Genomic DNA, 24319 nt, shown 5'->3' on the forward strand with positions numbered 1-24319 from the left:
ACTGGAAAGATGGCAGGGCATCTCCTTTCTGTGAGCATGTAAGGGGGACTGGAAAGATGGCAGGGCATCTCCTTTCTGTGAGCATGCTAAGGGGAACTGGAAAGATGGCAGGGCATCCATCTTATGCTCAGCAACCGGAAGGCTCCTGCTATCCCTTAGGGACTAAAACTCAGGCCACATTTGTATTTAATGAACTGAGGACAGGACCACTCCAAGGTATGGTTGAGAAGAAGGTTTTTACTGTAGATATGAGCGAGTACAGCCAGAGACATATGCAAGAGTCCAGACCAGAAAAATAGTGACCTGAACCCACCCATGAGAGGAGGGGGGTTGAGGAGAGCAAGAGAGGAAGAGAGGAAGGAACCAAGAGAACCAAGGGAACCGAAAGGACCAAGAAGGGAGAAGAGAACACAAGGCCAAAATGGCAGGCTTTTACAGGAAAGAGAAACTGGGGGAAGGGGAACTAAGCTAAGCAGATGGACTGCAGAGGTATAATGGGGCTTAGTGAGAAGAGCTGAGTGGGGCCATAGGTACTGAATACCCTGGCTAGCAGCAGGCACTTTGGTATGCTAATGGGCACCTCAGCCAGCCTTTTGACAGTGTTCCACATAATGACTGAAAGCCTTTAGGGGTCTGCAGCTTGAAGCATTCATAAGTTTTCAGCCGAGGGTGATGAAACAAGAGCACTGACATTTACACTGTATCTCTTACCAGCCAGCCCCAAATTGGAGAGTATCAAGGGGTTTGTGCCTTTTCATTCTCTACCTGTGATCTCCGAAGGCAAAGCTATAAAACTTGCACTCATTAGTGATTTCTCAAGTCCCTCTGTAACAAGAATTCTTGTTTCTGGAATGTACCAAGACAAAGCCTAATAAGGCCACAAGCTTGGTGAACAATTTTAGTAAACAGTTCTGATGGAAGTAAACATCTCAATGTCCTTATGCAGAAAAAGTTCATTCATAGACATCAACAGATGTCCAAGTTTCTCTTTGTATGTTGACTTAGATTTCTCTACCCATTGGAAAAATGAATTATGTATTTGCAGGAAAATGGATGGAATATGAGATCATCTTGCCAAGTGAAATAAAAGACTTAGAAAGACAAATACTATGTCTTCTCTTTCATCAGAGGTCCTCAAACTGTGGGTCAAAAATAATGCTGTCACAGGGGTTGTATATCAGATATACTGCAATCAGATATTTATGATTCATAACAGTAGCAAAATTACAGTCATTCAGTAATTTATATGTAACAAAATAATCTTTTAAAAGATTTATTTATTTTATGTGTATTAGTACACTGTCATTATCTCCAGACACACCAGAAGAGGGCATCAGATCCCATTAAAGATGGTTGTGAGTCACCATGTGGTTGCTGGGAATTGAACTCAGGACCTCTGGAAGAGCAGTCAGTGCTCTTAACCACCAAGCCATCTCTCCAGCCTGTATCAAAGTAATTTTATGGTTGGGGAATCACCACAACATTAGGACCTGTATTAAAGGGTCATAGCATTAGGAAGGATTTGTATTTTATTTTATTTGAATTACTAATTTACATTTGGAATCTAGATTAAAAAAAAAATTCTTAGAAAGACTATTTAGACTGGCTAAATCATTTGATCATCTCATTAGATGCTGAGAAAGCATTTGACAAAATTCAACATTCCTTCATGGTAAAAGACTTGGAAAGATCAGGAATTCAAAGTCCATACCTAAACATAGTAAAAGCAATATACAGCCAACCAGTAGCCAACATCAAACTAAATGATAAGAAACTTGAAGCAATCCCACTGAAATCAGAGACTAGGTAAGGCTGCCCACTCTCTCCCTACCTATTCAATATAGTACTTGAAGTCCTAGCCAGAGCAATTAGACTAAAAAGAAGGTCAAAGGGACACAAATTGGAAAGGAAGAAGTGAAAATAAAACTATTTGCAGATGATATGATAGTATATTTAAGTGACCCTAAAAATTCCACCAGAGAACTCTTAAACCTGATAAACAGCTTCAGTGAAGTAGCTGGATTTAAATTAACTTAAAAGAAGTCAGTAGCCTTCCTCTACTCAAAGGATAAACAGGCTGAGAAAGAAATTAGGAAAATGACACCCTTCACAATAGTCACAAATAATATAAAATACCGTGGTGTGACTCTAACCAAGCAAGGGAAAGATCTGTATGACAAGAACTTCAAGTCTCTAAAGAAAGAAACTAAAGATCTTAGAAGATGGAAAGATTTCCCATGTTCCTGGAGTGGCAGAATTAATATAGTAAAAATGGCCATCTTGCCAAAAACAATGAACAGATTCAATGAAATCCCCATCAAGATTCCAAATCAATTCTTCATAGATTAAAAAGTGCAATTTGCAAATTCATTTGGAATAACAAAAATCCTAGGATAGCAAAAACTATTCACAACAATAAAAGAACTTCTGGGGGATTCACCATCCCTGACCTCAAGCTATACTACACAGCAGTAGTGATAAAAACTGCATGGTACTGGTACAGTGACAGACAGATCAATGGAATAGAATTGAAGACCCAGAAATGAAGCCACACACCTATGGTCACTTGATCTTTGACAAAAAAAGCTAAAACCATCCAGTGGAAAAAAGCATTTTCAACAAATGGGGCAGATTCAACTGGCAGTTAGCATGTAGAAGAATGCAAATCAATACATTCTTATCTCTTTGTACAAAGCTCAAGTCCAAGTGGATCAAGGACCTCCACATAAAACCAGATACACGAAAACTAATAGAAGAGAAAGTGGGGAAGAGTCTAGAAGACATGGGCACAGGGGGAAATTTCCTGAAAAGAACACTGACGGCTTATGCTCTGAGATCAAGAATTGACAAATGGGACCTCATAAAATTGCAAAGCTTCTGTAAGGCAAGAACACTGTCAATAGGACAAAACAGCAACCAACAGATTGGGAAATTATCTTTACCAATCCTACAACAGATAGAGAGCTAATATCCAATATATATAAAGAACTCAAGAAATTAGACTCCAGACAATCAAATAACCCTATTAAAAAATGAGGTACAGAGCTAAACAAAGAATTCTCAACTGAGGAATGGTCGAGAAGCAACTAAAGAAATGTTCAACATCCTTAGTTATCAGGGAAATGCAAATCAAAACAACCCTGAGATCCCATCTCACACCAGTCAGAAAGGCTAAGATCAAAAACTCAGGTGACAGCAGATTCTGGTGAGGATGAGGAGAAAAAGAAACACGCTTCCACTGTTGGTGGCATTGCAAGCTGGTAGAACCTCTCTGGAAATCAGTCTAGTGGTTCCTCAGAAAACTGGACATAGTACTAGCTGAAGACCCAGCTATACCACTCTTAGGCATATACCCAAAAGATGCTCCAACATATAACAAGGACACATGCTCCACTATGTTCACAGCAGCCTTATTTATAATAGCTGGACACTGGAAAGAATCTAGATTTCTTTCAACAGAGGATTGGATACAGAAAATGTGGTACATTTACACAATGGAGTACTACTAAGCTATTCAAAACAATGGCTTCATGAAATTCTTAGGCAAATGGATGGAATTCGAAATTATCATCCTGAGTGAGGTAATCCAATCACAAAAGAACACACATGATATTCACTCACTGATAAGTGGATATTAGCCCAAAAGTTCAGAATACCCAAGATACAATTCACAGATCACATGAAGTTCAAGAAGAAGGAAGATCAAAGTGTGGGTGCTTTGGTCTTTCTTAGAAGGGGTAGCAAAATACTCAAGGAGCAAATATGGAGACAAAGTGTGGAGCAGAGACTGAAGGAAAGGCCATTCAGAAACTGCCCCACCTAGGGATCCATCCCATATACAGTCACCAAAACAGACACTATTGTGGATGCCAAGAAGTGCATGCAGACAGGAGCCTGATATAGCTGTCTTCTGAGAGGCTCTGCCAGAACCTGACAAATACAGAAGTGGATGCTTGCAGCCAATCATTCAACTCATCATTGGGTCCCCAGTGGAGGAGTTAGAGAAAGGACTGAAGGAGCTGAAGGGGTTTGCAACCCCATAGGAAGAACAACAATATCAACCAACCAGAACTCCCAGGGTCTAAACCACCAACCCATGGCTCCAGCTGTATATGTAGCAGAGGATGACCTTGTAGGGCATCAGTAGGAGAAGAGGCCCTTGTTCCTGTGAAGGCTGGATGCCCCATTGTAGGGGAATTCGAGGGCAGGGAGGTTGGAGTAAATGGGTGGGGGAACACCCAAATAGAAGCAGGAGGAGGGGGATGGGAGGGGGGCTTCTGGACAGGAAAATGGGAAAGGGGATAACATTTGAAATGTAAATAAAATATCCAATTTTAAAAAACTACTCAAAAAGGTAAAAAAAAAAATTAAAAACCAAAACCCCAAATTATTTAGAAAGGAGTTTATTATCACAGAAGAGGGATAGATATTAAGGGAGGAGTGATATGAGCAAAGTATACATACTACACATATAGCAATATGTCATAATGAAACCTATCATTTTATAATAAATACAGCACAATAAAAAAGTATACTTAAATACTTAAGTACCTGTACATTTTTATCCATTTGTCTTAAGGATATCACCTAGCTATTAGTCCATTAAAGTAGCTGACATACTAATAATGTCTGTCTTAATATCTGTCTTAAATTTTTATCCCCAAAGCAGGTTATACAATTTGTGAAAATCCATGTCAGATTTGTCTAAAAATCAAAATTCCTTATTCATAAAAAAGTGATCAAAGGAATATAGCAGAGCTGAAGGTAAAAATGTATAATTCAACAGAGCCAATATAAATAAGTGAAGTCGTTGGAGTTCAAGAGTAATAGGAATTACACCAGACAAAATATCTTTACTAAAGTGGTTTTTAGCTAATTTCACAGGACAAATAGGCCGATACCACAGGAAGGCAGGTAGCATACTATTATAGTTAGCTGTACTGTTTCTTAATCAAAACTCCCTAAAACTGAGCTAAAGTTGGATCACAATTTCAAAACAAAAGACCTATACTCGGTTATTTAAAACTTATTCCAAATTGCCAAGAGGGCAATGTTAAAATACATACCCATAATGCTTTGATTGCAACCTCTCCCCTTAATGCTCACATTCTGAAATCCAAATCCAAAGCAATAGTATTAGCAGGGGGAGCCTTGGGCAGTTGATGAGGGATTCACTGGCCTTTTTAAATTAAGTCTGGCACTCTTTGCTTGAGAACCTGCTGCCAATGCTTGCCTAGGAGGTTCTCAGGTTCAGGAAGGTGATCTTCACTTTCCCTTCTGCCTACCACTGTAAATCTCAGCATGCACAGGCCCTGCAGTTCTAAGCCAGTATTGAGAGGGGAGATAGAAGCCATCCTCCATCCTAACCCTGCAGCTATATCCAATTGTTAACTGCCGCAGAGCAAGTAGTTTTTCCAGTGATGTCCGAGGGTACAAACCACATTTAAGGGTAGTCCCAGTGCCTAGCAATAGATGGCCAACATAACACGAACTTAATGGTATTTTTACAGGGTTTTTGTCTCACACTGCTTTGTCCATTTAATATTAAAAATCTTTTGCTTATGTATTATGATTTCTGCTTTTGTTTTTATGTTTTGGGTGCGTATCTGTGTGTGAATGTGTTTCATCATGTTTCTAATGCTCTTTCTTTGGCTTTTTTTTTCTTCCTGTTTATTTGGTCCTTCTGTTTTTAAAATCTTATTTTATCATCATCATTTTAGATGTCTGTTTATATTCTTACAAGAAAGAGAAAAGAAACGGTGTGGATTTCAGTGAGTGTGGAAGTGGAGGAGGTTCTCAGAGAAGTTGGGGTGGAGAAAACTAATCGGAATATACAGTAGGAAAAATTAAATTTTCAAAAAAAAACCCAAACAAACAAAGCTAAGCCCTTCCCTAGGTATTGATGCTTAAAGTTAAATAATCCTAACACCACTTTTTTAAAGAATACATATTGTTGATGGGAATCAGCTCTAACTAGTTATATAAAAATAGCAGTTGTAAATAAGTTTGGAAGTACACGCTATGTAGTTAGGCTGCCTGGAACAAAAATCTCTCTTCATTTATAAGTCGTTTAACCCAGTGATTCAATAAACTCGTCTGTACAAAAGGAAACACTAGAATTCCATGCTTGTTGAGTAAATTTTTGACAGCCTTTGAAACACAGCTACCCAATCCGTAGAACTCTGTAAAAACAAACTGTCATTAAGAAGCTTCAGCAAAATTTCGTGAACTGGTAAGTCAGCCACTGCTTATCATTAAACAGGTTTTTGGCTTAAAAAAAAATCTTACAGCCCCTTTGCCTAGCAACTGCTACCCAACTCCACATACTGCAGGCCTACGGTCCCCTCTGGAAACTGGAACTGGTTTTGGTTTGTTTTTTCAAAGCCAGCGCCTTTCTCTTCAATTAGTTACAGCCTCCGCTTTTCAGAAGTATCAGTAGTCCGTGGAAAATGAAGCCACAGAAGATTTTTCTCGCTAGTGTTGGTTTCCACTAGGTAATATCCTCGAAAGGCCCCAGGGCATCCCCTGCCTCCGGGCCCGCCCCTGGCCCGCCCCTGGCCCCGCCCCCGCCCCGGCCGCGCCCCGCAGCAAACAGCGTAAGCCGGGAGGGGGCGGAGCCTGCGGACAGAAGCCAGGGCTCCGACCTGTGGCCTGAAAGAGCCAGAAAGTGGGCGGGGCCGGCAACGCGCGAGGCCCAGACCTGGAAGAAGTGCTGCCCGAAGCATGCCTGACGCGATGTCATCACGACCTATCTTCATTTTCACTTTCTATGTCCAAAACGGTATAGTCCCTTAGCTTCCAATGTTAAAACTATTATTTACTGTTGCTGTGTCGTTTCTGTGATTTTCCTTGAGGCAAAAGAGGAAGCGCTTCAGTCAGGCAGATACTAGGCACCAACAGAGGGCAGACGCCTCGGAGGTGGGGTCCTTTGCTCGCGCCGAAATTCAAAGAAACAGTTCCGGCACGGTTGTTGGCGGCCGCGGGTACGGGCATGGTGGCGTCCGCCCGGTAGCGCCCGAGTACAGGTCGGTGACCTCGCTGTCCGCCTTCGCGTTGGATTGGAACTTTGCCGGTTCTCCTGGCCAGCCGCTTGTGGCGGGTGCGTAGTGCTGCTCTTGGCCCGGCCTGGTGTCCAGGCAGGAGATGAGGCACAGGGAGGGCAAGATTCTCAGGGAGGGACTTCGAGCGCTGATGAGAGATGTTGACTGTTGTTCATCCGGACGGTGAATCGAGAAAGGCTTGGGCAAGCGAGAGAACACGGAATTTTAAAACGAGGCTGAAGAATGGATTCACTTCGCCCTTAAGGTCCACTAACTACCCGGGTTCTGAGAGTCGAGCGTACACAGAGTTAAGGTCCTATGTAGGCAAAAAAGTACAACGAACTGAGGATGAGTTGGAAAGACGGATGAATGCCGACTAATGTCATCTTTTACTGCTATGGAGGAAAAAGGAAGGAGAGGATGCGTGTGCGTGCTATTAGGGAGATCGAGAGGACTCCTGTAAGATGTATGCAAGGTGGTGTGCAGTCACGACTATCCAGTCCAGTGTCATCGGTGGCAAGGCGAATGAAATGGGAAATAATTAGTAGTCTCTGTTAACTACAGTATTATTATAGTGCAACACGAGCCTAGGAAAGTGGACAGTAGTGATAAAGGTGATTTTTCAGGTTGGAAGGTTTAACTTGCCGGCCTTGGCTAACGGCTGGGTGTTTTAAAATCTGAGCCAGCAGTTTTTAGGAGAAAAAGTAGTTTGGCAGGTGTATTTTTGTTTTTTAACATTACTGTGTATCCTGTCGTATTTACTGTGATTTGAGGGGTTTTAACATTCTACATAAATGATCTTATTTCTGTTTTATACAGACCTGACTTGTAGCTTGTTGCCTAACAGGCTTACTAACCCAAGACAGTATAGAAAATGTATGTTAAATCAATCATTCTCGAAGGATTCAAGTCCTATGCACAGAGGACTGAAGTCAATGGTTTTGACCCCCTCTTCAATGCGATCACTGGTTTAAATGGTAGTGGAAAATCCAACATATTAGACTCCATATGCTTTCTCCTGGGCATCTCCAACCTGTCGCAGGTAAAGTGTAAGCTTTCTTGACTTATGTGAAATTTGGCAAGAGAATCTGCTAATCTGGGGAGACTTTGGGTTTTCTTTCTTTGCACGTTTGTATTTCATGTGTTTTGTTCTTCATGTGAGCTATGTTGTGTTGCAGTGTAGCTATTTAAGCAAATAGTATTACCATTCCATCCTGTAGACAGACGAAAAGATACATACAGAGGCCTTGCCTGAGGTTTGTCCTCCTAAGCTGTTGGGAGTAATGCCCATACCAGCATACCAGCACTGTTATTTCAGGTAGTCTGTTCTCAGTCCATACTTGCTCTTTGTGAAGGGACTCTAGCTGGCCTCTCACGGAACATGGCTCTAGCAGGCCATGCCCTTCTACCCAATCCCTCTGCCTTGCTAAAAACTGTTAGGTTACATTCTTAAAGCTAGCCACCAAGGTCCATTCCCTTCTTTTGACCACTTCCTCCTCCTGAGGCTGACTACCAAGGTCCAGCTGTCAAAGTATTGAAGTCCGGCGATCAATGCCTCCCCACCTTTGAGTCACCTAATTAAAATGCCCAATCACAATTAACCAATTTATCCTAACATGGGGATTTCCTGTTTATGTTTATAAAGTGCCGGTTGTCTATGGTGGTTGTCTATGGCGCACAGCTGTCACCCATCTACCCAGAGGCAGTCCTTTGTTCTCTCTGCTCCCAACCCCAGGACAAATACACCTTCCCCTCTCCCTCTCATCCCCTCACTCTCCTTCTGTGCTGAGAACATTGTCTTGGGGTGTCTTGAGCCAATACTGGTTCTTTCACTTGTGCTTGCAGTGAATGTCCCTGGTATGGGATGGCTAGTGAAGTTCATAGACAGTACTTCCTTGAGTTTTGAAATTAACTTTTGCTAAGTCAGTACAAATTCAGAACAGAAAGAAAGTGCTGTTGAAAAAAGTACATATAAGTTATTGTCTGTAGTCCTTGCTTTTCTTGTTATGGATGTGGCTGCCTATTTTTACTGCCTATTTTTACTTAACATAACATTATATAAGTGGGTTTTCCAGAACAAGACGTGCAGTGTTAATCCTGCTCTTGTATAATATGATGCTTTGTCAAGGAACTTGCCTTTCCCTTTTTAATTATAGGTGCGGGCTTCAAATTTACAAGATCTCGTTTATAAAAATGGACAGGCTGGAATTACCAAAGCCTCTGTTTCAATCACTTTTGATAATTCTGACAAAAAGCAGAGTCCGTTGGGATTTGAAGCTCATGATGAAATCACAGTAACAAGGCAGGTGAGTAGCTGTCAAATATCTGGATACTTATGTTGTGTGGCATTGTTTCTTGAAAGATCTGCTCACCCTAAATAGAGAACCAACAGACCAAAGCATGAATACCACCATAGTTCAGCTTGGTACTAGGGTTACTTAGGATTTGGGGTGAGGAATTATTTACAGAAGTAGAAATGACTCAGAGACAGCTGCGTCATCCATAGCTAACACAACTAGGAACATAGAGCACACTGCACAGCCTGCAGACAAATGGACTATCTTTCCTAGTATCTGGTCTTGTTTTAGACCAATCTCACTGGGTCCAAAACTCTTCCAGGTAGCTGGGCTGGTCTCGGTGGTCCGTGTAGCTTTTCTCTTCTCAAGAATCTTCTTTGTACTTCAACTTCCTTGGGGGAGTCAGGTTTTCACAGGAAGGGACCTAGTGAATCTGGTTAGGTTTAGGGACTTCTTGAAGCTACCTTGAGTTTGTTTGTTTATTTTTGTTCTGTTTAAACTTCCCTGCAGAATAGAACATTTCAATCTTGGAAGAAACTGTTTCACAATACTGCACCATGATACAGCAGTGGTTCTCAACCTCGGGGTCAAATGACCCTGTCACAGGATCACCTAGGACCACGGAAAAACAAAAATTTTACATTATGACTCACAAAATTAGCAAAATAACAGTTATGAAGTGACAACAAAAATAACTTTATGGTTGAAGGGGCCATCACAGCCCAAGTAACTGTATCAAAGGGTAGTAGCATCAGTAAGGCTGAGGACTACCGAGTTAGGGTTTCTCTTCTAGGCAGCTCAGCTGATCCCAGCATCTCTCAAGTAGTTGCTGCTCTGCAGCCTATCTTATTTGAGAGTGTCTCTCAACAGTACTTCTTGCATAAGTTTAATGGGGTGTGGGAGTGGGCAGTGAGTCTAGTCTGGTTCAGGATTTCCTGAAGGTTTTAAATGGTTTACTTCCTGAATTTTAAGGAGCTTTGCTATAGGATGGAATGTTTCACCTTCTTTTAGAAAAAACACCCTGAGTCTGAAGGAGCTTCTTGTCAAGAAAGAATATTCTCTCTTGGAGGAAATTGCTATATAACACCTTGCCAACTTTTCAGATCTGATGTGTTTGGCTGTATGGCTTGGTTAAAAACTGCCTGGGCAGTTCTTAGAACTACTGACTAGAATCCATTTTTCGTCTAGAGTCTTGGACAATGCATAATGTTGCTTTAGTCAATAATGAAGTGTGTATTTGGCCCATAAGCTATATCATTGAGAAGTGAAGGAAATCTTGAGAGTCTTCCTCCGCGCGTAAGCACTAAGCTATGATTCCAACTCACGCTATGTCATATTTAACTTTCTTTGCTGTGAATACCTCCTTTTACCTCAGATCTTGCATTCTATTCTGGTTTTGTAAAGAGGTTTTTAAAAACTTACCTTTTTTCTTTTTTTCAAAATGCATAGCATACTTGACTGTTGTTTATTAATAAGGTTCAATGTGTGGCATTAGGGTGGCAGAGGGTGTGGAATGTGGTTCCAGAGATGAAACAGTCCCATCGCTTGATATATGAAGTCACTGAAGCTTACGATGGATCTGAGGGGCTGAAGGTCCAGCCAGACATACCAGGAAGCTCCATTCGTTGAGCTCAGAGCCACAGCTCCCTGGGCTAGGAAGACTTATTCTGCACTTCCATCTCTATCTGGTGTTTGAGCTCAGAGATGAGGTGTCTGGTACAGTTAGCCAGGGCTACCATATACATCATCAGGATGCTGGAGAAGATCAGAAGGGGTATAGTAAAAGCCTGGGTTCCCAGAAAGTAGAGAAAATTCTGAGCGGTCTGAGGGAGGCTCTCAATGGACTCGGATCTGGGCCCAAATGAAAAACTAATCTTAAATTCAACAGAAGTCTGTGAACTTAAAGTTTTATGTAATTAATCTTGGTTCTCTTGAAACTTCCAAGATGAAATCTGTTTTTTCTGAATATTTCAATTTTTAAGTTGTCTGCAGCTCTAAATATTTTCTAAGTGGATCCTTACCAGGGCTTTCACTGAACTTATTTCCAGTTCTTCTATTTGCCTAATCACACCAAGTATGTAGCACCCTCTCTGTTCCCTCCCCCTCACACACATATAATTTTCTTTGAGTTATGTTGCCTCAAAAAAAAAGGGCTAGTGAAAACAGGTATGAACAAAACTAGTGTTGCTTCATTTAGACATTCCTCTAGCTGTCAGGCTTTCCTTTCGGTGTGTATGATACATAGGACATGAAACCACTCTGAATTTTGTTATGTGTCATTATTTAGCTTCATTACTACTATTTCTTCTAAAATTTTTAAGGGCCTTTTATTTTTAATTTTTTTTCTTTTTCTTTTCTTTCCTTTCCTCTCCTTTTTTTTTTTTTTTTTTTTTGAGACAGGGTTTCTCTCCCTGGCTGTCCTGGAACTCACTCTGTAGACCAGGCTTGCCTCAAACTCACAAACGCGCCTGCCTCTGCCTCCCAAGTGCTGAGATTAAAGGTGTACACCACCACTGCACAGCAATTTTTTTTCTTGTATCAATGTTTTCATCTGTTTTGTTTTTATTAATTTTATTAATTCTATTTTTAAAAATAGAATTTATATAATTGTAATGTTAACTATATAATTCATTGTATAATAAATTAACTATAAATACAAAACTAATTCTAATTTATACTAATTTTATAAAGTCTGTTAAATCTCACTTATCTTAGTCTATAAATAGGTTTTCTCCTTTATTTTATCAAGCTTTTGATTTTATTTTGCCTAGATCAGACAAAATTCACTTCTTTGTTGAGTTTTTAGGTAGCCGTAAACAGCTACTTTTTTGGGTTCTCTATATCCATATTTAATGTACATATTTTTTTCTATTTCGGTTATGAGACTATTCTTGCCATTTTTTTTTAATTAACCTTAGTTTTATTTAAGGATATACTTCCCAACCTACTAATCTTGAAAAGAAAGTAAATTAACTTTGTTAGGTATTTACTAATTACTGATGTATACTGGAGATTGTTGAATGCTGTGAGCTAAATCTCTCTTAAGTCTTTCAGACTCTGGTAGATGCGACAGTCATACCCTAAATGGCAGTTGTAGAGTTACCGGTAAAATCTAAACAAGAAAAGTTCTAGAATGTCATGATGAGCCCAAGCTGAATACCATCACTCTCTATCTCTTTGAAGTTGTCAAATGTCATTTTAATGAACTTCTTTTAGAGTTTTGTCAAGAATTCATACCAAAATGCATATATCTTTAGCTTCTAGTATTTCTGTTCTCATTGGGAAGACAAATATTGACTTCTAAGTATGGTCAATTTCAGAACATGATCAAGAAAGAAAAATATATTATATACATATTGGAAAAATGAAGTTAGATGGGAACTGAGATACTTAGTCCAATGCAGGTTAGGAGGGTCATACATAATCCCATTAACTAGTTAGTGAAAGTACTTGAGTTGTCGTAACCCAAATCAGTATTCCTTTTGTCTGTGTTCTATCTACTATTATTCTGGTTTGGGTGTGCTGTTAGTTATATGGAACAGCGCAAATTATAGACTCTGTTGTATTATTTTGGTATAAAGTGTTTCTGTATCTTTAAAGTTTGTGAAATGCTGTCTTTCTAGGTGGTTATTGGTGGCAGAAATAAATACTTAATCAATGGAGTGAATGCCAACAACACCAGAGTCCAAGATCTCTTTTGTTCTGTGGGCCTGAACGTTAACAACCCTCACTTTCTCATCATGCAGGTATCTTGTTGGCGTCGTCTTCAGTCTTTCAGAGTAATTTTACTACCTGTTACCTTGAGTTTATTACATAAGAGAACTGTGGGATTTTTCTTTATATCTATTTGCTATTTCCATTTTATTTGCATAAGTGAAGTCAGTATGTACTAAGTTAGGGGAAAAAATGTCACATGTCAGACTTTTATAGCTGACAAAATCACCTCCATCTCTTAACCCCTAAAAAAGTCAGGAAGAAAGATTTTTCATTGCAGTGTCCAAGGTTTCTTGCCCATTGTTGGCCAGCGCTGCTGCTGTTTGCCCGAGGTGAGGCTGAAACACCGCAGTAGAACAGCATGGCAGAGTAAACTGCCCACTTCTTGGAGTCCAAGAAACAGAGAGACAGACAGACAGACAGACAGATGTGCCCTTAAAATCCAGTTCTCCAGTGAGACTGCCATATTCCCTGGTTTCTAGCCTTCTAAAGTTCCAATGATAACTACATCAATGATTAGACTATTGATTAGGTCAGTGTTCTCATGATCGAGTCATATCCATACAGCCTCACCTCTGTATGTCTCATTGAGGATGACGCCTGTAACTTAAGAGCTCTGTAGGGAAGTACTTGATATCAAAACCATTGAACTGTTATCTTATTTTAAATGATCCATTTTAAAGCATTTTATTATTTCAAGGATAAACTGAAAACTCCTTCCAAGACTTAAGCAGATGAAAGTAAAATAATATACTGTTAATAAAGAAATAAAACATAGTGTTATTTTATTTGGTTTATCTAACCTTTAAGAGAATCAAAGCAGGAGTCAAAGCCAGGATCCAGATGGGATCATGGGTTTGTTCACTTTAGGTTGCTATAAGGAACAGTGCAGACTGGTTGCTTTCTAAACAACAGAATTTTTTGTTTATTTTTTGGTTCATGGCAGGACAATGAACATGATACAGGCGTATCAAAGGGGAGAGGATGGGAGATGAAGTATGGCTGGACTCAATTAGTCAACAGTAAACCACTCTGAATATCATTACTATCTTCACTAAGCAATGTCACTAAGTCCTACCTCTCAACATTGTCCCTTTGGTGAATAAGTCCCTAACATATGAATTATGAGGGACATATCCAAACTAACTAAAATAAAGATATATTCATTATAGTCTGCCTTCAAAGCCTACAGCTTACTTTCAAGAGACTCTGAATTGTGACTTGTAATCTGAGGCCTGAGTAGATTGGTTTTGGAATGAATGTAATTGATGATTTCCTGTCACTGAGCAAAATACATTTTCACTTCAGACCTGGCATCAGGTGGTTTGCTTTCTGAAGATATATTTTCAGGGTTTAGAAAATAATCAAGAAATACTTAAAAAGCTCACCTGTTTGTTTCAAAGTCCCATACTTCTACGTTTTTATTACTGATCCTCTCAGAAATGTCCTGAGTTAAATTTGTGGAATTTATATTGTTATCTTTCATAGCATTTAATAATTTAACTTTTACCATACCAATGAATAACAGCCACTTCCACTTAAACATTAAATGTCCAACTTAGGTGACATTTTCTATAGCTCATTGTAGTTATGTTAAACTTGCTGTTTTCTTTTTAGGGCAGGATTACGAAAGTATTAAATATGAAACCACCAGAGGTAAGAGTGTTGAGAACGACTAGAAAAAAGCGTCACGTTTAACACCGTGTCCATAGGTAGAAGATCTTGACTGTATTATCGCAGCCTAGCTAACTACTGTTCTATGTTGGGATGAATTACTAAGGAAAAAGCAGAAGTAGTTGATATGATCAAGTGAATTTTTTATTTTTACTCTTGTTATTGAAAAGAGCTAAAGAGATTGATTTTACTACTATTGATCCAGTCAGTTATAAGAGCAAACTGACAAAATAGAAGCTGAATGTGGGCTACTTTTTTTTACATTTTTTTTAATTAACTTTTTTTTAAACTTGTACTTGAAGGAAAATAAGAATTAGCAGCTTCAAGCGGGCAGTGGTGGCGCATGCCTTTATCCCAGCACTTGGGAGGCAGAGGCAGGCAGATTTCTGAGTTTGAGGCCAGCCTGGTCTACAGAGTGAGTTTCAGGACAGTCAGGGCTACAAAAAGAAACCCTGTCTTGAGGGGAAAAAAAAAGGAAGAAGGAAGGAAGGAAGGAGCAGCTTTAATTTTAGAAATAAAAATTGGTAAATTAATGTAGCAGAAGACTTGATTGAACAAGAGTGAAGCTATAGATATTTCTTTAAATTAAATGTCATAGTCATAATATATTTTAGTCTGATTAACTTTTATAGTATGGTATATGTTACATAGTAAAGTTCTGTTGAGGTCAATGTATTGTTATAATTAGTGTTAAATTGCAGTGAGACATTGCTTTGAATTCTTAATACTATTGTTATTCCAGATATTATCCATGATTGAAGAAGCTGCTGGAACCAGGATGTATGAGTACAAAAAAATAGCCGCCCAGAAAACTATAGAAAAAAAGGAGGCTAAGCTGAAAGAAATAAAAACGGTAATTCAAAAAACATGAAACATTTTTGGAGAAGAATCTTGGATTTGGAGTTTTATGCCATAAATCAAGAAAGTACTTTTCTTCTCAGTTGTTTTCCATGTCTTAAAAAACAAACAAACAAACAAACAAAAAAAACCGGACACTTAGATGGGTTTTATGTTGGTACCTGATTTACTGAAAATATTGACTTTCTTTTGTATTCTAGGTACTGGAAGAAGAGATTACTCCAACGATTCAAAAATTAAAAGAGGTATGCTCTATATCTTTGATATATAGTTGGGATTGTTTTCAAAATTGTTAACAGATCCTGTGTTATACAAGTACTGATGAAGTATCTATTTATTGGGAATTTTTCTGTGAGATGAAGTGCATTCAAATTAGTACTCTGTAATTCCACCTTCTCCTTGCGGTAGATATGTGTTTCTCCTGCTAAATCACATTATAGTGGAGACTAATCTTCATAATCTTAGAAATGCTGATGGCAGACTGCAATACTCTATTGGAGAGTCACAGATCCAGTTCTACGGGATAGTTAGCATTGACTAGAACATTTTAACAGATAGAACTCTTAACATTGATCCTTGTTAGAGTGAATTCCTAGTCTAATAGGAGCTATCATAGTAATTACCACCGTTCATGTACAACATTTTATGGTAGGATTGGGTTTCCTATATAATTGCAACCCCAGGCATCTTAAAACTTGGCAATATTGGAATGTTTGTAAAACACATTGTTTTTACCCACTTAAGACTTACTAACTGCTCTTTAACATTTGGTATTCCTTAACTCTTTATGGTGTGGGTAATTTGGAAAGACTGATAACTGGCAAATAATAAATTAGAAGTTTAAGGCTGGCCTTCCACTACTTGTTTGGTAGGGAAAGGCAGTGAAGCTACTGCGAAGTTTTCTTTATCTGCAGCTTACAGAGTTTGGTTGCTAGGTTGCTTCTGTAGGTCCTTATGTGAGTCAGCTTCACTAATGTGGGCGCAGGTGGTGGTTGTAAGTTACAGGTTGGATTCTTACAGGTTGGAAGTTCTGTAAGAATCATAGTAACACTATTGCCAAATACATTTAATAGTGTGTCCTGATGGCCATGTGCACTTTGAAGACGGCTACACCAGTATATGAGCCGTGGAACACATTTCCTTGTTAAATAGGCTGATCATATTTTACACACACACACACACACACACACACACACAAAGGCCTTAGAGAATTCTATACAGATGGTATAATATTGCCTTAAAAGCCAGGGTTCAGAGATTACAGATCTAAAAGTTTTAAATAACATCCTAATGACAACAAAAAACCTATCAGATCATATAAAGAGGCATTTATCTAAGTTTGCTAGAGTGAGGCTCTCCCTAAATTTGTTTTAAAGGTATAAATTTGAATCACTCTTTTTTGTGACTTTTCTTTCAGGAAAGATCTTCTTACTTGGAGTACCAGAAAGTAATGCGGGAGATAGAGCATCTGAGTCGTTTATATATTGCCTATCAGTTTTTGCTGGCTGAAGACACCAAGGAACGCTCAGCTGGGGAGCTAAAGGAAATGCAGGATAAAATATTAAAGCTTCAAGAAGTACTATCAGAGAATGAAGAAAAAATAAAGGCTCTCAATTGTGAAATAGAAGAATTGGAGAAAAGAAAAGATAAGGTCATAACAAACAAATTAGATAAACCTCTGTAAAAACTATGCCATGACTTTAGGATTCACTGGGCAGTGTTTTACATATTGTTTTGTTAATCAAAGAAAAGCAATGATATTGCTGTAAAAAGTAAGCACATCTAAACCACAAAAGAAAACTGTAACATGATATGTTCTGATGTGAATTATGTGTGTTGATTTTAGGAAACTGGAGGCATACTCCAGTCTTTAGAGGATGCTTTTGCAGAAGCTCAGCGAGTTAATACTAAATCTCAAAGTGCATTTGACCTCAAGAAGAAAAACCTAGCTAGTGAAGAAACCAAGCGTAAAGAGCTAGAAAAAAATATGGCTGAGGTAAGCAAATAAGATTTATTTCCAGTAACGTTCATTTGTCTACACTGTTCATATTTAATGTCAGCTACGGGGTAAGTTTATTTGTTTTGGTCAGGAATACAAAATTGGGAAAAAATAATTTAAAAAATCTTTGCCTTTTGGGTCTAGTTGAGAATATGCTAAAGTAAGTAAATAGATAGTTGTTATACTGTGATAACTGATGTGGATAAAAAAGTAGTGGGAAAAAAAAAGAAATATAAGGAAAGTTGTGCCCAGAAGTGTTCTGAGGGCCAAGCAAGATGCTGATTGCACTACAGGAAAATACCTGAGTGAGTCTGAATGCTTTCTTCTTTATTGAGGCTAGGCTCTAACCTCCTAGCACCCACTACTCAAACCCACTGTATAGCTGAGGATGATCTTGAACTTCTGGTTTCATGACTTTACCTCCCAAATGCTAGGATTACAGGGGTACACTGTCATGCCTAGTTTATGTGTGTTTCATTCATGCTAAGCAGAACTCCACCAACAAAGTTGCGTCTGGTAACCTCCATCTCCCCTCCTCATTTTGTTTATATTTTAAAAGGCTCTTATTTTGTACTCCAGGCTGCTTTGGAATTCCCTGTGTACTGAACACTGATGTGATTCTCCTGCATTAGCCTCATGGTTACTGGGATTGTAGGTGTGACTCATCTGCCCAGTGAATAAAAAAATAATTCTTAAGTTACATTTCATTGATAAGGATAGGCATAGTAACTGACTGGTAATATAGGAGAATTTGGAGGGGCTTGGTTTTACTTGGAATAATTAATAAAATATACTAAATAATTAATAGAATAGACACTGTTAGTACAAATCCAGTGGTGATGGACAGAGTAACTCAGACTTCTAACCCCGGCACTCAGGAGTCTGGGAGACCAGTTTGAGGTCAGCTTTGGTTTCAATGAGACCTGGTCTTCAAAAGGGGGGGGGGGGGGGGAACATTCATGATTCAGAAATTGATGGGAGAAGGTGAATATAAAAGTTGAGTAGGTGGCCTATGCAAGGTAGGTCATTCATATAACTAGAAGTGTCTAATCTCAAAGGCGGTGTGTGTGATAGAGCACGTAAGTGGTTCAAGGATGCTCCCATTGGGTGATTGAAAGTAGACATTGCTTTAAAGTCATGAAAACAAAATATTTTTCAGTGTCCTATCAGATACTGTTGGTATACGTAAAATAATTATAAATACACACAGTGGAAAGATTTTAAATAAAATGTCAAAGCATGTTGAGTATGTTTTAACAATTCTGTTTGTGGTGCCCAGCTAAAGAAATGTATTGATTTTATGTTTGTCTTTTAAATTGGGTTTATTAAGGCTTTAAAAGTGTGGTTCTCTGCCTTGGTTTTGACTCATTTCCCCCTTATTTTTACTTGGTCCTTTAACTTCAACACAGGGTTATAAGACTGTTCCTTTTCTTTTCTTTTCTTTTCTTTTCTTTTCTTTTCTTTTCTTTTCTTTTCTTTTTCTTTGTTTCCTTTTCTGTATCCTTTATTTTTGATCTATAAATGTTTGTATGCCCCAGGCTAGTGTATAGACATTTCCATCTTCTATTCACACTTGTTTCTTAGGGAGAACTCTCTTACTGCTGTATCTCTACATAGTCAATTTCATGTGTTCAAATCGAAGCTGGTCTTAAATTTTTCCATGAACAGTTTGACTATGTACTAGCTGTCTGGCTAGCAACTGGTTTGAAAAGAAATCTGGTAAGACAGACAGAAAATATGCATACACAAGATATTTTGTGGATCGAGCTCGTTTATTAGTTTGAGAAGGTCAGCAACAGTCTAGAATTTGTGAGCTGATTTTCTCAGGCTGAAAACAATTTACCCAGAGTTCAGACTCATCTGCATCACAACTGTAGTCAAGGGACCTCAGAAAGCTGCCTGCCCTGAATTTTAAATCCCAGGGTTATTTGAGCATCAGTTGCTGAGGAGGACTGGAATACCAATCTCTTCATAACTCAAGGATGTTAACACTACCAACAAATTTTATAGCCATTCACTAGGACCATGCCAGAAAGAGGAAATTTTAGTTAGTCCAGGGCTAGCTGGAAAGTTGTTTTATATTCTCTTGTGGCCCAGAAAAAAAATCCCCTTTGCAAAGCTAGTACATTTTCTTTGCCTAAGGCTAGCCCCAAGTCTGGAGGAGGAGATTTGTCTTCCAATAGATTTTTATTCTGTACCAGATACACACTGCAACGTTGTTGAGCCTCAGCCAAAACACTTGTAACTAGGCTCAGGAGAACAACTGCCAAGGCCAGATGATAGGAATGATCATGTCTGCCTAGAGCACTGACTTGGCCCAAATCCTGGTGGTCCAGGTTCTGTTTCAAAAGAAGGAAAAAGCAAGTTGGAGGGCTGGCTTCAGAGCTTCCTCTGCTTATGTTTCAACAAGAAGTGTTGCCAGTTGTTGATGTAAAAACCATAGCTCTCATCTTTGTGTGTGTGTGTGTGTGTGTGTGTGTGTATATATATATATATATATATATATATATATATATATATATATATATATATATATATATATATTTGAGATGGTGATGGTGAGACAGAGTTTTTCTCTTCAGCCTGGCTGTCTTCAAACTCATACCAGAATGGCCTTGAACTCTACCTCTACCTCCCAAATTCTGGGATTATAGAGGTGTCTGCCATCACACCTAGTTACATCTCACATTTTAAGGAAACAAAAGATAATTCATTCTGATGGTATTTTGAGTGACCAGGACCTGGGAACACAGATTTAGGTTACCCCAAATTCCATATTCCTACGTGGAAACACTTTTACAGAACAAAAAGGTCATGAATCAGGACAAGTTTAAAATACATTGGTGAGTACAGCAGAGAGGCAGATAAAGTGAGATGGGTGAGCTGTTCTACCATCCGGAGATGCTATCTGAAGACATCTTAACTCTTGGATTGGCAGAAGCTTATGTTATGCTAATAAGTTAATAGCTTCTAAAAGGTTTTAAATTATTGTCACTCGTTGTTAGTTCAGATACAGAATGGGCCAAGGCATGGCTGTTCCAGAGGGCTAAAACTACTCCAAGATAAAGCAGTTAGTTTCCAAACCTACAAAACTCTAGTATTGAAATTTCACTTGGTCTATCAGTCTCTGCAGAAACTAGATCCTTCAGGAGTTTTCCCAGTTAGCTGCAGCTTCTTTTCAGGAATTTTCGTTCACACAATCACTTTGGCTAATAGGAAGTTTACAGCAACTCTGTTGTCTTACATATAGTTTTTGCAGAAATTGAAGCGCTGCCAAGGACCATCATAATGGTTAAAAAAATCAGCTGCCGTGACCTTCCTAAGTATTACATCACATCATTCTTTTAAGAACACTGACTCCTTTGTATGATAACAGACATAAACAGTGATTTTACCTATGGGTAGGTTCCTAGTGTGCTTAGTTAGCATAGAGCTGCAGGCTCCTGACCTAGTGGTCCGTAGAATTCTTAGGGGTCAGACCCTGAGGTACTCCTGGCATAACTAGTGTACAAGATTCCATCATCTGCCAGCTCTCAGGGCATGACATTTTGGCCATCCCAAGGTTTTCGCAGGCCCTAGTCAAAATGCATGTAGGTTGAAGACACTTCAGACTCATAATGTATTAAAGCAGTGCATATAAATACCCTACCTTGTTCAGTGCTTCTAAGACCCTATTCAAAACTGGCATCTTAACTAAGAGGATCAAAAGGGTCATGGGTTTCATAAATTGGTTTCACCAACGCAAGCACTTTTATTTAGACTGGATCTCTAGGATACTTCCTGGACATTTTGTCTAAATAGTGTTGGCATTCAGCCTTTTGTGTTAGTGTAGTCCCCATTCCCTAAAGGCCTTTCTAATAAGAGGGCTTGTGCTCAATATTGTAACAATGGTTAGTAACCATGTCGCTAAGAATGATCTTGGACTTGCTGAGATTATAGTTGTGTTTCACCACTCCTGTTTTATGTGGTCCTGGGGATCAGTATATCAGGTTTTATATAGTTAAGTCTGTGTGATCATGATTTTGTTGAATAACCTATTGGGCCATGGGACATTTATGTGGCATGAAGTAAGTCTGTCCTACTGCTGTAGCATGAATCCTTACCTGTGAGGTAACATACCTGCTCAGACAGAAATGGTGTTCTGTTACATAGCAGCCAAAATGACAATGTAAATAATATGTTCTGCAGTGGAACAAAGGCCACTGATACCCAAATGTCCCAAAGGCCCTGCTCAGAACAGAAGCACTAGATCACTGCAGTTATTCTACAATCTGATGTCATCCTAATTTTCTCCCTAAGAAAGCCCTGAAATGTGAATTCATTTCTATTTTCCCCTTGTTTTGACAGGAGTAATAATGTCAGTGTCTATTGTCTTAGTCTCTTTTTCTATTGCTCTTTTATGGAATATCTTGAAAGCAACCTAAAGGAGAAAGTTGTCAAAGGAAAGTTAGAGCAGCAAGAGGTTGAATTGGTTGCTCACATTGCACTCAGCCATGAAGCAAAGTGATGAATGCTTGTGCTCACCTCACTTTCTGGTTCAGAGGGTAGCCCAGGGAATGGTGCCATCCTGGGTGAGCATTCCCACCTCAGTTAACCTAGTCAAGATCCTCTCACACAGGCACAGCCAGAGAGACTGTCTCCCAGGTGACTCTAATTCTCATCAGGCTGATAATTGAGATGAAAAATCAAGCAGCTGGTTGGGTCTATAATATCCCTTTATCAAAAATACCTTAGCTGGGTTGCATAAATCTTTCTTAACCTTTCCTGTCTTTCTTCTAGATGGTGTGGTTTTCTTAAGTCCTGTACTATGTATTACTTCCCTCCCAGATGGCTCAGGACCTGACAACCTACTTCTTAAGAATTCTAACACTTGAGATACGAAATTACGTGTTTCCCCCAAATTTGATCTTAGGCTGAACTTCTACATTTATCCCCAAGCCCCTATCAGATGTGTGTAGTAAGCTCACTAACATCTGGAGAGTGTTACCACTTTCCAATTTACTGTCTTTCTCCATAAATTGTCAGGCCATGTATCTGTGTCCAATCTGAGACATTATATATCAGGGGCTAAGGCTACTTTGGCTTTTTCAGTAAACCAAACTAGATCACTAGTTTTGTAAAGCATTCTCATTCACTGTACTGGTTACCAGACTGACTGTATCAATATCACTGAACAGGTTAGGGGAATCAGATCTATATCTTACATATAGGTGGTAATTATGTAGAAGCCTGGGTTATATTGTGGGCCATTTCCACATGACCTTGGAAAGTTGTCATGGGTGGATGGAGTCTGTCCATTTGACCTGCGGCTGAGGGCTACCAGGAAGCACCCCGATCTGGGATCACTAGAATGAAATGGGATGTACCTACTGTGATGTGAAAGGCTGTGTTAAAGCATTGCAGGATATCATATTTCTAAGGGGAAAAGGGGATTAGAACACAGGCTTAGGAAGTTACATTGCCAGCACATTCTGCAGGTACTTTTAAGAACTGCATCTAAACATGGAGAATGAATGAGATCAGTCAAAGCTGTCTGGGGAGTAGTCCTTTAGTTGTATTTTTATTTTCCAGCTACTTAATATTTTTTTACCTGAGGGGCTAACAAAGTATGTAAATGTACCACATCCACTATGGAAGTCATAAATTTTTCCCACCAATGCTGAATTTTCCACATCAGTTAATGTAGGCCAGAAAGCCTAGAGTCGTTGGTGAGCCCACATCAATCACTGCAAGCTCATGTGAGTGATTACCTCCCGTTAGGGCTGTTGCAACACTGACTTTGTAGTTGCCCGGCTTCTACTCTAGCCACTCACAAATAGTGAGGATTCAGTGTTTAAAGTTAGGATGGTTAAATTACTGTTTTTACTATGCCCCCTCAAAATTATGAAATTTAATAACAAAGTAAGTTGAAAATTGTTTTCTCAAATACCTTTTCACTTTGACATTCTTCCTAAAGGATTCTAAAGCATTAGCAGCAAAGGAGAAAGAAGTTAAAAAGATAACAGATGGACTGCATGGCCTTCAAGAAGCAAGCAATAAAGATGCTGAAGCTTTGGCTGCTGCACAGCAGCACTTCAATGCTGTTTCTGCGGGCTTGTCTAGTAACGAAGATGGAGCAGAAGCCACTCTGGCTGGGCAGATGATAGCCTGTAAAAACGATATCAGCAAAGCTCAGACTGAGGCCAAGCAGGTGAGTGCAGATGCTAAGCATGGTGTGGTAGCAAACCTCATCTCTACTATTAGCTCTTTGCCTGTAGTATATTGGTAATGTTGAGTGTCAAGAGCTGTGATGTAATAGGTCCTTTGCTCAGCCTGTAGCAGTGCTTATGACTTCACTTGTATATATGCTTTTTATGCAGTGAAGGGTTACCTTTAAAATATGTACTTGGGAACATTTATATGTTTATCAGTTAATCCTAATCACTTAAAAATGTATTTTCAACTTCATGCAGAATTGACAGGCATAAAGTTTGTAAGAACTCAGTACTGTAAAAGTTTTAAATTATTGTTTTTAATTAACTTACCTTGAAGGATTTGGGAAAAACTACGTATTCACCATTGAGTTATAGGTCAGGGATACCCTGAGGATAAAAGTATGGCTTTGAGAATCAGCGTTCAGTTGTATAAATTCATAAGGGTAAAAATTGTCACCTTTGGACATCAGATTTGTGGCATTGAATTTCTGTCAGTTTAGCTTCCCTTTTCTGTATTGTCTTGTTTTCTCATCACTCAATGAA

At 39.1% G+C, this 24319-nt stretch overlaps 1 protein-coding gene across 1 annotated transcript in view; it reads left to right on the forward strand.

The window, feature by feature from the left end:
* Positions 1–6948: 6948 nt before the first annotated feature.
* The window catches only part of Smc2 (structural maintenance of chromosomes 2), a 46195-nt gene continuing 28824 nt past the window's right edge, over positions 6949–24319 (forward strand). The window contains exons 1-10 of the mRNA XM_021199908.2: positions 6949–7099; positions 7860–8082; positions 9197–9346; positions 12961–13083; positions 14669–14707; positions 15468–15578; positions 15784–15828; positions 17001–17234; positions 17430–17579; positions 23539–23772. Of these exons, the coding sequence (XP_021055567.1) occupies positions 7915–8082; positions 9197–9346; positions 12961–13083; positions 14669–14707; positions 15468–15578; positions 15784–15828; positions 17001–17234; positions 17430–17579; positions 23539–23772 (1254 nt within the window). The 5' untranslated portion in view covers positions 6949–7099; positions 7860–7914. The remainder of the gene's footprint in view (positions 7100–7859; positions 8083–9196; positions 9347–12960; positions 13084–14668; positions 14708–15467; positions 15579–15783; positions 15829–17000; positions 17235–17429; positions 17580–23538; positions 23773–24319) is intronic.

Source organism: Mus pahari, chromosome 6 (assembly GCF_900095145.1).
Source record: "Mus pahari chromosome 6, PAHARI_EIJ_v1.1, whole genome shotgun sequence".
NCBI classification, from domain to species: Eukaryota; Metazoa; Chordata; class Mammalia; order Rodentia; family Muridae; genus Mus; species Mus pahari.